This window comes from Gossypium hirsutum, chromosome D04 (assembly GCF_007990345.1).
Source record: "Gossypium hirsutum isolate 1008001.06 chromosome D04, Gossypium_hirsutum_v2.1, whole genome shotgun sequence".
Classification (NCBI taxonomy): Eukaryota; Viridiplantae; Streptophyta; class Magnoliopsida; order Malvales; family Malvaceae; genus Gossypium; species Gossypium hirsutum.
Genome location: NC_053440.1, coordinates 52645059 through 52659652, shown reverse-complemented (window position 1 = coordinate 52659652; position 14594 = coordinate 52645059). Strand labels below are relative to the sequence as shown.

The 14594-nt window shown below is 29.3% G+C and overlaps 1 protein-coding gene across 1 annotated transcript; it reads right to left on the bottom strand.

Annotated features, from left to right (window-relative positions):
• Positions 1 to 3942: 3942 nt before the first annotated feature.
• On the bottom strand, positions 3943 to 4743 carry LOC121215943 (uncharacterized). The gene is made up of 2 exons (XM_041090850.1): positions 4297 to 4743; positions 3943 to 4207 (listed from the first exon to the last, which is right to left on the bottom strand). Exons 1-2 carry the CDS (start codon positions 4578 to 4580, stop codon positions 4147 to 4149), a joined length of 345 nt encoding a protein of 114 aa, XP_040946784.1. The 5' UTR covers positions 4581 to 4743; the 3' UTR covers positions 3943 to 4146.
• Between the last annotated feature and the right edge of the window lie 9851 nt (positions 4744 to 14594).

The window sequence follows — 14594 nt, the reverse complement described above, 5'->3', positions numbered from 1 at the left end:
ACAGGATTACTATTACGCCTCTATTCCATTACATTCAACCAAACAGTTGATTTGCTATTACACCTCTATTCCATTACACCTCTAATCCAATACAGCGAACCAAACGTGCTCTAAAGTTTAAGTTCTACAACCCAAGATATGGATCTTTCAGTAAAAGAGTATTGCAGTTCATATGGCAGCTCAAGATTAGTCATGAATCAACTTCTTTAACTTGCAAAAGCGAATCAAAGCACATCTAAGTACTAAATTATTGGTGATCTATTGTTCTTATCTATCCAAATTAATACTAGATGTATTAAAAAATTTAAAATTATGGCGTGCACACATTTCATGTTTTTCTAACACCACCTCATCTACCCCTTATAAACCTTCTACTAAACCCTCATTTAAAATTTCAGGATCATCTACCCCTACCCACATTTAACTTTTCATTACCATCTACCACACCCTCTCCTAAATTATCAGGACCAAGCAGTGAAGGGGCATCTTCCTCTAAATTTGATATGTTGACCCCATGTTCAAGAAATATGTGTATATGCTCAAAACTTGTTAAATGATAAAAGCAGTTTATAAAAAATTCAATATCAAAACATACCCTCAAACCCATCTATATTAATATTTATATAAGCTTTGATACACCAATACACATTCACGTATTTATATTATCTTTTGTATTATATCATATTTTAATTATTTTTCCATAATGTCTCAATAAAGTTATTTTCAATTTTGAACAGTTAATTATAATAGAATTTTAACTCTAAATTTATCTATTAAAACTAAATTATTATATAAAATATTTATTGATTAAATATCATATACATATTTCGAAATGCAATAGTTATATTCTAATTCGCATTCCTATGAAATTAATTATTATTATGTACTTTTTAATCATAACAATGTTGGGAGAGAGAGAAAGGGAATGGCAGGGTTTGAACCTAAATTATCTGAGTACTAAGAGCTTTAACTATTGATATTATGTACTTTGATATATTTTTATTCATACATGGATTTCATTAGAAAATGTATTAAAGACATTTTAATCAATAAATATGTTAATAGTTCTGTTTAATATATTGTTGTTGTCGTGAACGGGGTTCAACCAACGAATGGTTTGCTAAAATCAGGGCGGAGGGAGGGGAGCTTTAAAGCTACTCCATACCTAGGACGAGGATTAAACCTTCGACCACTGATTAAGGTAGGAGAAACCTAATGAAATAACTTTAAAAATAGCTTTGAAACACTTCGCTAAATATTTCATTTGCATAATTATAAAAAGCTTTTAAAATATTAATTATGTTAAATACTAAATAACATTTTTACATATAAATGTTAGCTCTGTTAAAATTTAGTCTTGTTTTATTTTTTATTAATACATAAATTAAATTGATTTCTTTTTGTACATATTTCATATGTTGTTATGATTAATTAATTTCAAATTATATATTTTATTATTTATTATATATTAATTTTAAACTAGGTTGTGAAAATCAACCCAAACCTATTAACTATTTAAATGGCCATATGACATTTTTCGCTTTAACATGGAGATTTTTTGAAGCCTTTTTGAGATGAGAAATTTTAATAAAAATTCTATCTAATTTTTATGTACTTGCTAAAAAAAATAGTTTGGAATTTATATTTTTCTCTCACAACCTCTCCAAGCTAGGGGTGAGTATTCGATCGAGTCGAGTCGAATCGAGTAAAAAAATATTTTAGCAACCGAACTTAATTTGAATTTTTTTCGAATCGAATCGAATCGAGTCAAAAAATTTCGAGTCAAATCAAGTCGAGTTAACGAATCCTATTATTTATACTTAATGTTGCGTTTAGATGGACCGATTATTTAACTAATAGACAAAGTACAAGATTATTTAACTACATGAACAATATAATGATTTTACTTTTTAATTTAATGGGTAAACATTTATCAAAACGACGTAACTTTTCCTTTTAACTTAATTATTTTGAATTTTAACTTTTAAAAAAGTAAACATTTATCAAAACGACGTAGTTTTATATTTTCTTATTCGGATTTTCGGATAACTCGAATTGTGTAATTCATATTCAAGTTAAACCGAAAAACTTATTTTTTTTTATTTGAGTTGATCCGAATAACTTGATTAACTCAAATAACCCGAGCTATTTAATTAAAAATTTGAATTTTTTATCAAGTATTTCAAATTGAATCAGATTTTGCTCACCCCTACTCCAAGCATTATTTTCAAATAATATGTTTTATTTTTTTAATTTTTTTAAAACTATATATTTTGATTTTTTATAAAATAAATTTAAAATAATATCAAATTTAATTTTTAAATATATTATTCCTAAAATATTACATGCCAAATTTCATTTAGTGATGTTATAGAATATTTTTTCTTATAAAATATTTACATTTAAAAATATTTTTAATTAATTTTATTTCATAAGTATACAAAAATTTATAAATGTTAGCATGTAATTTTATAAAATTGTTGTATTTGGTAAATATATCACTTTCTTAAAAAAATGAAAAATAAAAAATAAAAGCCATAAAAACTTTTGAGTTAGATATTTTCTTTTCATTAAAAACAAAATTGATATTTCATAAATTAAATTCTTACTTGTTGAATGCTTTTTTCTAACATATAATGGTCTATTTTAGTACTAATATTATCACTATTGTTGTATTGTTAATGTATTAAATATTGGAAATTTATTTGATAAATTGTTAGGGGAGTTTTTAGATTTCACAAGTAAGGTCAGATGTTGATAAATATCCTATAAATATATAATAAAATATTAAAAAAGACACATATCAATTTTTTAATGTTGGGTGTGAAATAAAAAAAAAAAATATTAGTATTTCAAGTGCTCACCCTTAAATATTTTATTAAAAATATTAAATAATTTTTTTTAATATACATAATTGAATTGGGCTGATTTAAAATTTTTAAAGCTCGAGCTCCAGACCAATTCAAATCCACCCAAATGATTGGTGAAGACATCTTTTTTAAGTTATGGTGATATTTAAGTATATGAGAGAAAATGATATTCAGTCTTTATCTTGGTTTCTCTTCCTCAATAAAAGCATACATGAGGGATCACACAAATCTTTTGTCTCATTTTATCTCTCTTTTGTCTATTTTGTGGACCTTCACAACAAATCACATTACTGCAGCATATGGCTAATTTTCACTGTCCCTTTATATACAATGTTGATTTATTTTTCCATTTATCAATTTTGAGTTTAAAGGTATTAGGTTTCTTGGAACATATTGTACTCGTAACACCTTTCTAGATGTAGCTGAAGAATCCATTCATTTTCAAGGTTTTAACTTTGAAAATAGCTTACCACTAGGATAAGCTAGCTCCTTTGTGAAGTGCTTTTATATATATATAGGGTAAATATATAATATATTGGCACCTAAATTTCGTTTCAAGGTTTAAATTAGTACTTAAAAGTTTATTTTGGTTCAATTAGGTACTCAAACTTTGGTTTTTTTGTCTAAATTAGTATTTACGGTAAATAACTTATTTGAATAAATTTGAACTATGACATCAAGTTAATGTACTAGTTTGAACTAGAAAACCAAATTTAAGCACTTAATTGGACAAAAGAAAAACCTTAAGTATCAATTTGAACTTTGAAGTCAAGTTAAAGTAACAAAATGTATATTTACCCTTTTATATATGTTAGAAGTTTTGGTCTCGAAGCATCCCATGCGTTGCATATATGTAAAGCTCTATATGGAATAGGAGAAATGATAGTATGAAACACAGATATTATCCATTTCTAATAGTTTTATACCACATCAGTAATTTCATCCTAAATTTAAGGATTTTAATTTAGATTTGATTTTTCTCAAGATGAAAATATTGAAGTAGCATAAAACTATTGAAAATGAATAATATCACTGTTTCGTACCATCTTTTTGACTGAAATAGATACCCTTATATAGAAAACATTTCATTATTGAAGTCAAAAACAACTCTTTACAAGTTTCGGGTGAAAAATAAATGATAAAACAAAATTATTATCCTATATACTACCAGTCTTAACATCTTCCTAAATCAGCAAGGAAAATGGATAGAATAATTAAAAAGAAAATAGTAAAGAGAATAGGCAGCATCCGGCCGGCGGCCAAAGCTTCTTAAAGTTTAAAACATGAAGGGTGTCGGAGAGAACGCAGGTATAACCATCGGCTCACTGTTATTATTCCTGAAAATTACCCAAAAAGAAAAAAAAATCAAATATTAGGCAGAAAAAGGATAATTTAAAAAAGAAGAAAAAGAGTAAGTATTACCAACCTGGAGTAGTAGGAATTCTCATCATGGCTAACTCTGTAAGGCTTAGACGTATATTTCCCTTTGGATTTGTTTTTATTGGGAATTCTCTTTTCCGTAACCTTGCCGTCTTCCCTGATAGCTTGAAGAACCGGTCTCCAATGTCGACTTGGTGAGGAGGCAGAGCCACCGCCTGACTTGGTAATAGTACGTTCTGCATGGCGGGTGGTGCGGAGAGAAGCCTTATCCTCATCTCGATGGGATGTGGATGGGCGATAACAGGAACCTAATTCAGAGAAGAACTTCATTTATGGGAGAGGAGAAAAACACGGAAGAAGGTTCTGGGTTGATTTTGAAGGTAAGTGAAGGGGAATGATGCGGGGTTGATTATATTTATAGACGAAGAGCCGTGAGGTAAATGATGTTGACACTGATTTGCTTTGCACAAATTATTTAATGCCAGTGAAATGCAAGAACCAATAGCCTTTTTTTGTTATATATATACACATATTTTGTTTTGTTTTTATTAAGATATTATAAAGAAATATACAAAAACACATAAATATTTTTAAAAAATAATAAATTAAAAATAAAAATGATGGTTGACAAAAAATAATAATATATAAAATTTAAAAATATATAAAAATACAAAAATATTTTTTAAATATAATAATTAAATTTAAATTTTATATTAATATTAAATAAAAAATAAAAAAATCCTCCCCGTCTCTCTCTTCCCCCTCCCCACCACCGCCATCCCTCTCGCTCTCTGCTGCAAGCTCATTGTCCAAGGTAATTTTGAAATCAGCGAAATCCAGTTGTAATACTTCAAATTTGTTCTATTCCAGTGAATATTGGTAAAGAAGGATCTTGATTTTTTCTCTTCTTTTTTCTTTTTGGTCTAATATTCCTCTGCAAGTACAAGAATTGCTTAATTGTGCAGCAGAGAGGGAGAGGGACGTGGTAGGGGAGGGAGAGGTAAGAGGTAAGAGGTAGACAGGGAGAGTTTTTATTTAATATTAATATAAAATTTTAATTTATTATTATTTGTTTGAATTTTTTTATATATTCTTTGAATTTTTTAGAATTAAGATTAAATTGAGATTATTTGTAACTTTTGAGAGTTAATTCTTTTTAAAATTATGGCTAAATCAATATAATATGTAAAAGTTAAGGATTAAACTTGTTATTATACCGATTTTTCAATTGCCACGTTACCCTCCCATTAGTGCAATTAATGAAAATGGACCAAAAAAAAATCTCAATTAGTTAAATGACCAATTTAAAAATTCATAGTTTGATGACCAAAAAATAAAATGACCCATAATTGGGTGACCTGTGGTGTAGTTTATCCAAATGTTTATTGGGTAAATTACAATAAATAGTCACCCAACTATTAGTAAATTTTTTTTTGGTCACTCAACTATAAAAAGTCATAAAATAGTCACTCAATTATTAAATTGTCTTTTTTGGTCAACCAACTATCTTAGATTATTTTGGGGTTACCATTTTTATTTTTTTACATTAGCTAGCTAGTAACCATCAAAAAAATAAAATTGAATAGTTGAGTGACTATTGTAACTTTTCATAATTAGACAATAAAAAATTATGTAATAAATATATTTATAAAAATTTACATGAAAATGGATGAGACTTTAATTGAAATGGAAAAAATTAAAATACTATAAATTATAGTGGTTTGGATTCCAATCCTATTATGTGCGTATTTTTTTTAGATATTATATAAAAATATAAAAAATCCTCATAATATATTTATTGTTTTGTACAATGATTGAATAATTGGTAATTTCTTAAATAAGTTGAGATTTGATTAATGGGTGACACTTAAATTAATCAACCCCTTCTTTAATATGTAGTATAAATAGATAAAATATATAGTTTTTATTTAAAATATTAATTTACTAATTAGAAGCTTTTAGAATAGTGAAATTAGGAGAAGAGGTTAATAAAATATACCGTCAACTTTTTCTATAACAAACCCATTTGTGCTCAAATTTTGTTTGTTATAGAGATGTGACTATTATACACCTATAACAATATGCCGTTATAGAGAGATACTTGTCGTAAGTTTATCATAGAATTTATACCATTAATTTCCATCAAATAAAGATGTATAACATGTGCATGTATTATTACTTTTATGCATATTTTATTTTATATTCTTTCACAAGTTCAATTAAACAATTTGAGTTATCAAGTTAATTTATTAAATAATTAATTAATCATTTGTTACTAAATTCAAGCAATCAATTTATAATTTTATGATGTTCCAAATTCATAATAGAATATTTAATTAGAGAGCTTAATAGTTTATTGAATTGATATCTTTAATCTCACTCGTTGAAAAGTATTTTTATTTAATAAAATATGATTAATAGATTTGTTCATGTGAAATTAAGCAATTAAATTCATATCTTTTTTACATATGATATTAATTAAGAAATTAAATTCATTAAATCCATGAAAGACATTTTTTACAATAAATATTTCTGTCTTTGTTGTTGAATTGTGAGGAATCTTGGATGGTTTGTTCCTACTTCAGAAGTAAGGATATAATCGGGTAACCATCCGGTTTGATAATCTCGAGCTAGTCAAAGTTATTTGCGATCATCATTTAGCTGGATCAAGTATTTCACTCGTCAGGAGAATTCAACAAATTTTATCTTATAAAGACAAGTGGTTCATGAGGTATACTCCTAGATAAAATAATTAGGTAGCGGATACATTAACTAAAATGGCTTTTGTAAATGAGAAAGAGTTATGCTTAGTTGACGTTCTTCCTTTGGAGATTCAAGAAATTTTAGAAAAGGATAGAAAAAGAAACATTTTAACCTCGAATATTCCTCTGTAAACCTTTTGATATTTTTTTTAGTTTTCTTTTTATACAAAAAAATAAATTAAATTAACTTTAAAACTCGAAACATTATCTAAAGGGTGTTGGTTTGATAGTATATTACAAATAAACTTGGTGTGTTGGTTTGATAGTCAGGATGTTCATCGCTTCAAATGTGATCTGGATTTGAGTCGCGTTAATTGCGTGGCTATTAGGACTTTGTCCTTCTCTTAATTCACAAAAAACAAAAACAAAAACAAAATATATTGTTATAATTAAAGCATGCCATTAAATTGTTTGCTCAATTTCAAATCGTTATTTTGTCCTTAATTAAAATAAGCGTGAAAAAAATAATATTGAAAATTTAAATATTGAATTGAAGTTAAAATATTATTTGATATATTATTTAAAATTAATTACTGCATATAATTAGATTATTTGATGAATATAGATTTTAAATTATAAAAACTATATTCTATATTTTATCATTAAATTTTAAACATGTCATCTTATTGCAAATAAAAATCAAATTTTAAATGTAAATTTTTTATAGGATATTAAAATATTATAATAGATAAAATAAATTAAAAATATCCTATGTGATAAATAACTCTTATTTACTTATTATTTTTCATATTTTTTTTATAAAAAATTATAAAATTATTTAATTTTAAATTATCAATGTATAAAAAATTAAATCATTAAAATTATTAAATCTCAATTGCTTTAGCTATTTGGAGTAATTGATATTATGAGTCACATGTCAGTGTTGGGGCCCTTGTCATCTACGAGTATTAATTAGAGGCCAAACACTAACATAGAAAAATCTAGAGAAGCAATAGAAATTAATGTGGGGGCGTTGGAGACATAATTAGGGTTCGGAATTGCAAGGCCCTATTTCCAGAGGGAAATACCAATTCATATGAACCACAGAATGTTGCACCACAACATCACGTGCAATCTTCTTCAATTTTTCTCTCGAAAATTCTTCCCCCACCATCCAAGTCCGTAGGGAAAAATTTTTAATCTCGCACTTCATGTGTACGTTAGGAGTATCATACCTCATGTTATATTAAATTTGATACTCTTGTTATATAGATTTGAACATACATATGTCGTTCAATTTGACAAGTACCAACCAGGCAAAATTAAAATTATTATTTAAGAGTTCATATATATATATTAAGAGGGCGTTTGGTATTATCATTTTTTAAAGAATTTAATTGGTTAGAATGTTATTCCAATATTTGATATGTAAAATTTGATTTACTTTTTTAAGAATGTAACATTCCTTTTAAGAGTTAATTTCTCATTGCAAGGTTGTTTTCGTGACAACTTTTTTTTTTTTTGCACATTGAAGAGAACTCTAATGTTTGTGGCTAAAATTTCATTTGCAAAACTGGTGTGGAGTGGTAATGATTGGATAGTATTGAGGGATTTTAATCAAGTTGTTTGGTAGAAAGATAAAATATTGACTAGGCCAAAAGAGCTAAGAGGGATTGAGAATTTCATGGCATGCTTGAATGAGTATGGCCTAACTGGCCCTTCAAAAGGGGCGTACTTCACTTGATCTAATAGCAGGAAAGGAGAGGAAGTGGTGTGGGAAAGATTAGATAAGAGTCTTTGCTAATGCTAATTGTTTCCAATCCTACAAGAATTTGTGGTTCTTAATCTACTCGTCTTCGGTGTTAGAGTAACTGATAAGTCAGTTAATCTGTTAGTCATTAGTTAACTGTTAGTTAATTTCTTAACTAGTTCTCTGTAGATAACATGCTTTGCTATATAAAAGCATGAGCAACCTCTGTATAGAATATCAATCCTCAAAATGTATTCTTCTTGATTAATAAAGTTTCTATTATTTTCTTCATTTCTTGTTATAGTTTAACATGATATCAGATGTCCATTTTTTCCTAGAGTTATTCCCTTGAATCCCTGTGTTTTTCATGGCTCCTCCTTCTAGCCTGTCTGCTGTTCAATCTACTACACCAGTGATGGCTTCCAATCTTACTGATGGATTCGTTGACAGTCGTTTCTTTTCCACCAAGAAAATCAGTGTTCTTCTTGATGATAATAATTACTTGCTGTGGCGTCAATAGGTTCTCTTGGCGATTAAGACGTATAAGCTTCAAAACTTTCTTGACTCTCGTACTGTACCTCATCCTCAACTAATTTCGGATGATAATGGGGTGCCTCAAGAGAATCTTGAGTTTACTCAATTTGAGCAACAAGATAGTGCTATTGCATTATGGATCTTGTCGTCGGTGAGCCAAGCGGTTCTTCCACATCTCATTGGTCTGGATACTAGTGCTCAAATCTGAAATGCTCTTGTTAATTTTCATGACAGTAAAACCACCTCTTGGTTGATGTTTTACAGAAGGGCTTTGCACTCTCAGCGCAAGGGTGATCTTTCCATGAAAGATTTCTTAATGAAAATCAAGGGTTACTGTGATAATCTTGCTAGTTGTGGAGAAGTTATTAGCGAGCATGAACATGTTACTGCAATTCTTAATGGGTTGTCGCCTAAGTATGAATCTGTTATTACAGTTATCTTTGCAAGTCAAATACCCTACAATGTTTAGGGTGTCACTACTATGCTTCTTGATGCTGAAGCACGACAACAAGTTACAATATTTGAGGCTCTTAGTTAAGCTAATATGGTCTCACATCAACTCGCAGATCTTGCTGCCAAGAGTGTGCCTACACCAACTTATCGTCCCTCATCAGCTGCTCGAGGTCATGGGCGTGGTCGCTTATCTGGATCACGTATCCAATGTCAATTGTGTGGAAAAACATGTCACCTTGTTGATCGATGTTACTATCGATTTGATGCCTCTTACAAGAGTGCAGGCTACAAACCACCTCCTTCTCCACAAGTAAATATCTGCATCTTTGGAACTGGATCTCCCATTGCACCCTGGGTGCCACCATCTATGCCCATTACACTTCCTGTTGTTCCAAGTTTCACAACCTGGTTGGTTCTTTCCACCTGCCCCAGTTCCTACCTGGACTAATCCTTTTACTATTAGTTCTATGCAACATATCAGTGCACCCACTTCAGCAACCCCACACCCTTAGGCTTATCTTGCAACCCTTGAAACAGTTGGTGACAATGCTTGGTATCTTCACTCTGGCGCAACACACCATCTCACAAATTCAGCTGTTTCACTAGGTGAAAGTACTTCCTACAATGGTCCAGGTCAAGTGTATGTTGGTAATGGTATTGCACTTCCTGTTATGTCTACTGGTCAATCGTCTTTGCTTACTCGTTCACGACCATTATACATGAGATCACTATTGTTTGTACCTGGTATAACCAAAAACCTCTTATTTGTGTCCAAGTTTACAAAAGATAATCAGGTGATATTTGAGTTTCTTCCTACACAGTGTTAGGTTCGTGATCTGAAGACCAGGGAGATCCTTCTTGTAACAGGCCATTTTCAGTGAAATCGGAACAGTGGTTTCGGGACTACAAATCTAAGGTCAGAAGAAAATTCATTTTAATATTATTTTCTAGCCTATGGTATGATAGGAATGTCGTATGAAAATTTCGTTAAGAGATTTCACCGATTACATGTCTAATTTGTTAAAAAGGACTAGATTGAAAAAGGTGCAAAACTTGTTAATTAAAAGAAATGGTGATTAAATAGCTTAAATAGTAAATAACGAATGGCTTAAGGTATAAATATGCCAAAAGCAAGTGGCTGAGGCAGCATAGCATGAGAAAATTAATAAAATAAAAGCCAATTAATGGCAAAATAGTAAATAAATAGAAATAAAATAAATAAAATGGGATTAATTGAATTCTAGACATTTCATCATCAAACATTAAGCAAAGTAACCATAGGAGAAAGGATTTAAGCTGGTCCTTCATATTTTTGCTTAATGTGAGTTCAATTCTTGCCCGTTTCTTGAAATTTTCATGTTTTTAATATTGTTACAATTAGGTCCAATTAACCTTTAACTTAGTTTTTGATTTTATTGAAAATTTTGGAAGTTACCATTGATTAGTTTATATGATTTATTTATTAGATGATGAATTTGAGATGTTGATGGGTATTTAAAAGTATTTTGTTAAAGAATTTTGATGAAATCGTGATTTAGGGATTAAATTGAAAAGATGTTGAATTCATTGAAAATTTTGAATTTTATGGAATTCATGGGCTGCTATTGATATATATATTCTAGGCTTGTAATAAGGATTAAATTGCATGAATTTCATTTTCCGAGCCTAGGGATGAAACCATAATTAATTAAAAGTATAGGGGTAAAATGGTACTTTTTCCAAAGAAGTGAATTGGACTGAATTGAATATGAAATGTATTAAATTGATGTTAAATTTATTTATATAGATTCAAAAAAATCAAATAAGGAGTTAGATCGAGGAAAAGAAAAAGTGTCGGATTAGTAGATTTTCGTACACGAACAAGTGTCGAGGTAACTTGTTCGTGTAACTAAATTGAGAATTCATATTTGTTTATTGAATTGTATGTATGTGATTGTATTTTTGCTATGTATATGAAATTAATCACATATCCAACAATGCTCGACAAATATTAGGTCACGATTGAATAAATGAAATTCGATGGATACAGGGTTCTCGAATTGGTTGTGGTCCTGCATATGTTACGGACACACCATAGCTCGAAAGAGCGTTCCATTATTAGCCTTCTTGAGCTTCCCGTTATATGGTTCTTGCGAGCTTCTCGTTAATAGCTATTCGGAGCATCCCGATCGGTTGTGATCGTACTTGTGTTGTGGACACACCGTAGTTCTTATGAGCGTCCCGATATATGGCTCTCCGAAACTTCCCGATTGAAGGCTCTTTATGAGCTTCTTGATTAATGGCTCTTCGGAGCTTTCCAATGTGGCTCGCTTGAACTTCCCGATATATGGCTATCCGGAGCTTCCTAATTAATGGCTCTTCGGAGCTACCCGTTATTGGCTTGCATAAGCTTCCTGAATATGGCTCTTATGAGCTTCCTGTTATACATCCCGGATAAGCTTCCCGATAAGTAGCTCACATGAGCTTCCCGTTATATGGCTCGAGAGAGAGAGATTCCTGATTATGTGCTCTAATGAGTACTCCCGAACATGAATTGACGGATCTCAGATTTGTACACTTCGTGTGTACTACTCAGGTATCCATCGATATTTTAAATGAATCAATGGGCAAAGTTCTGACATGGGATATTATGAAATTGAGAAGAAATGTTATGAGAAAATATATAAAATTTAAGTGAATCGTTATTTGTCTATACACGAAATACATGGAAATTTGGAATTTGATGAGCTCATAATGACTTATCATGTGATCAATTCGAAAAAGACTTTGGTTAAATGCACTTGCTTGTGACCATGGTTGAATGATATGTTTATGACTTGTGTTTTATGCATATAGAATAAGTGTGGAAAGTAAAGAAATGAAAATAAAAATAAAGAAATTTGGAAGAGTTAACGTTATATAAAATCCTACTAAGCTTGGGATAATATGTACAAGTGATACTGTGGATTTATTCATCTTGTGAATTGATGAATGTAACTTTATGAGTATTGTGGTATCAATATTGGATTATTCTTAATATGTATAGATTTCATATTTGAAATGAATTAATATGATTAAAAACTACACGAGCTTACTAAGCATTCATTGCTTACGTATTTGTTTTTATTTACCCTACAAATTATCGGAAGCTCGAACGGGTTGGAAGTTTGTCGGAGTTATATCACACTATCCATTGGTTCTATTGGTAATTTTGGATGATTTGATTTTGTTATAATGGCATGTATAAGTTAATTTGGTCAATGTTGGCTTATTAATATTTTGTTATATCTAGCCATAGGTATGGCTTATGATGAACATGTTTTGATGTGCATATATGAGGCTATATCATGTTAGATGTGAGTGTTTGGTATATTTGAATGATGATAATCTTAGAGAGATGTAACATACTTAGTACAAGTATGCATAAATGTGAATTTGGTCATTTTGATAAGTTTGAATACTAGAGTATATGTGATGATAATATATGTATAAAACATGAATATAGCTTGATTTGAATACTAGAAATCTCTTTTCCCTAAAATCACATTGGAGCAGATAGAAGCACTAATTCCTATGCCCCTGAAAATGCAATGGGATGGAATGAGACTACTTGAAGAAGACGAGCACTCAAAGAAGTCAGAACCCGGCAAGACCGAGCAAAATTGGTCCTTTTATAGTCTTTGCTCCATTCTCGTAACACGACAATGAGCAAAGAGGGGCAACTATAATAGGCCAATTTAGCCCAGGCTCACAAAAAAAAACCCAAAATAATAAAACAAAGTGCAAGTCCAATCCAAAGTCATATCATTTGGCCCGATTGGAATGACCCATTACTTGAAAAGGTTGAAGGTCCATCTACAAGCTTGACGCATATAGAAACATAATTTTCAAGGATATGCAATCTTAGATATGATATGCAATCTTAGAAGATATGATTTTGTAATCTTAGAGATTTAATTTGTAGATACCCTTTAATCTTAACCATTGATGTAATTGATCTGTACCGTTGGATTTGGGGAGGCTCAACTATAAATAGAGGTCTCTCCCTTCATTGTAAAAACACTTGAGTTTGGAGCAATAATAATTCTTAAGAGCATTCACTCAAATTTCTCCCTCTCTTGCATTCTTATTTTCTATGGCTTGTTCTTATTTTGTTCTTCGTTCATCTTCGTTTCTTTTTAAGTTGCTTTCATTTGAGTTGGATTTTGGTGGAGGAATTTCGTTGAATCTTCATATTGTGAGAGTTAGGTTGACTTAAGCGTTTTTTTCTAACCTTTTTTATTTATCCATTTAATTGTTTAATCATTAATTATTCTTTTACTTTTATTCGTTTATTTATCCATCAACTTTTTTTTTACATATTGTTCATTCATTTAACCATTCTTATCATTCTTTTATTTTCTTCCATTAGTTATACACTTTATTTGTTTTTAATATTATGTCACACATGTTGTTTATTTTTTAAAAACTCATGTTATAAATCATCCACTTTAAATTATTTGATTATTTGCTTTAAATTTTTTTTCCATATATTATCAATTGCAATTTTTTTTATATACTATCTATTTTATATATCATTTATTTTTAAGATGTTTTGTGTATAACTTGTTCTAAATTCCTTATTACACAATATTTATTTTTAAACTCATTTATATATTATTACTTTATATATTACCTATTTTCATTTTTTATATATTATTTATTCCAAACTTATACATATATTACCTACTTTTTTATATATATAATTTATTTATTGATTTGTATATTGTTGATTTCAAATTTCATTTTTCCTTATTATTCATTTTCAAATTCATTATTTTTAAATTTGTTTACATTTTATTTTGCCTTATGTTTTTATTTTATTTTATACTCTTTGTTTTAAATTCATTGGTCTTTGATTATTAATGACAGTATTTAAATAATTTC

Coding starts and splice junctions, on each gene's coding strand:
- LOC121215943 (XM_041090850.1), bottom strand. CDS start 4,580: ATGAAGTTCTTCTCTGAATTAGGTTCCTGTTATCGCCCATCCACATCC. Junction 4,208..4,296: donor GAGAATTCCTACTACTCCAG/GTTGGTAATACT, acceptor GGTAATTTTCAG/GAATAATAACAGTGAGCCGA.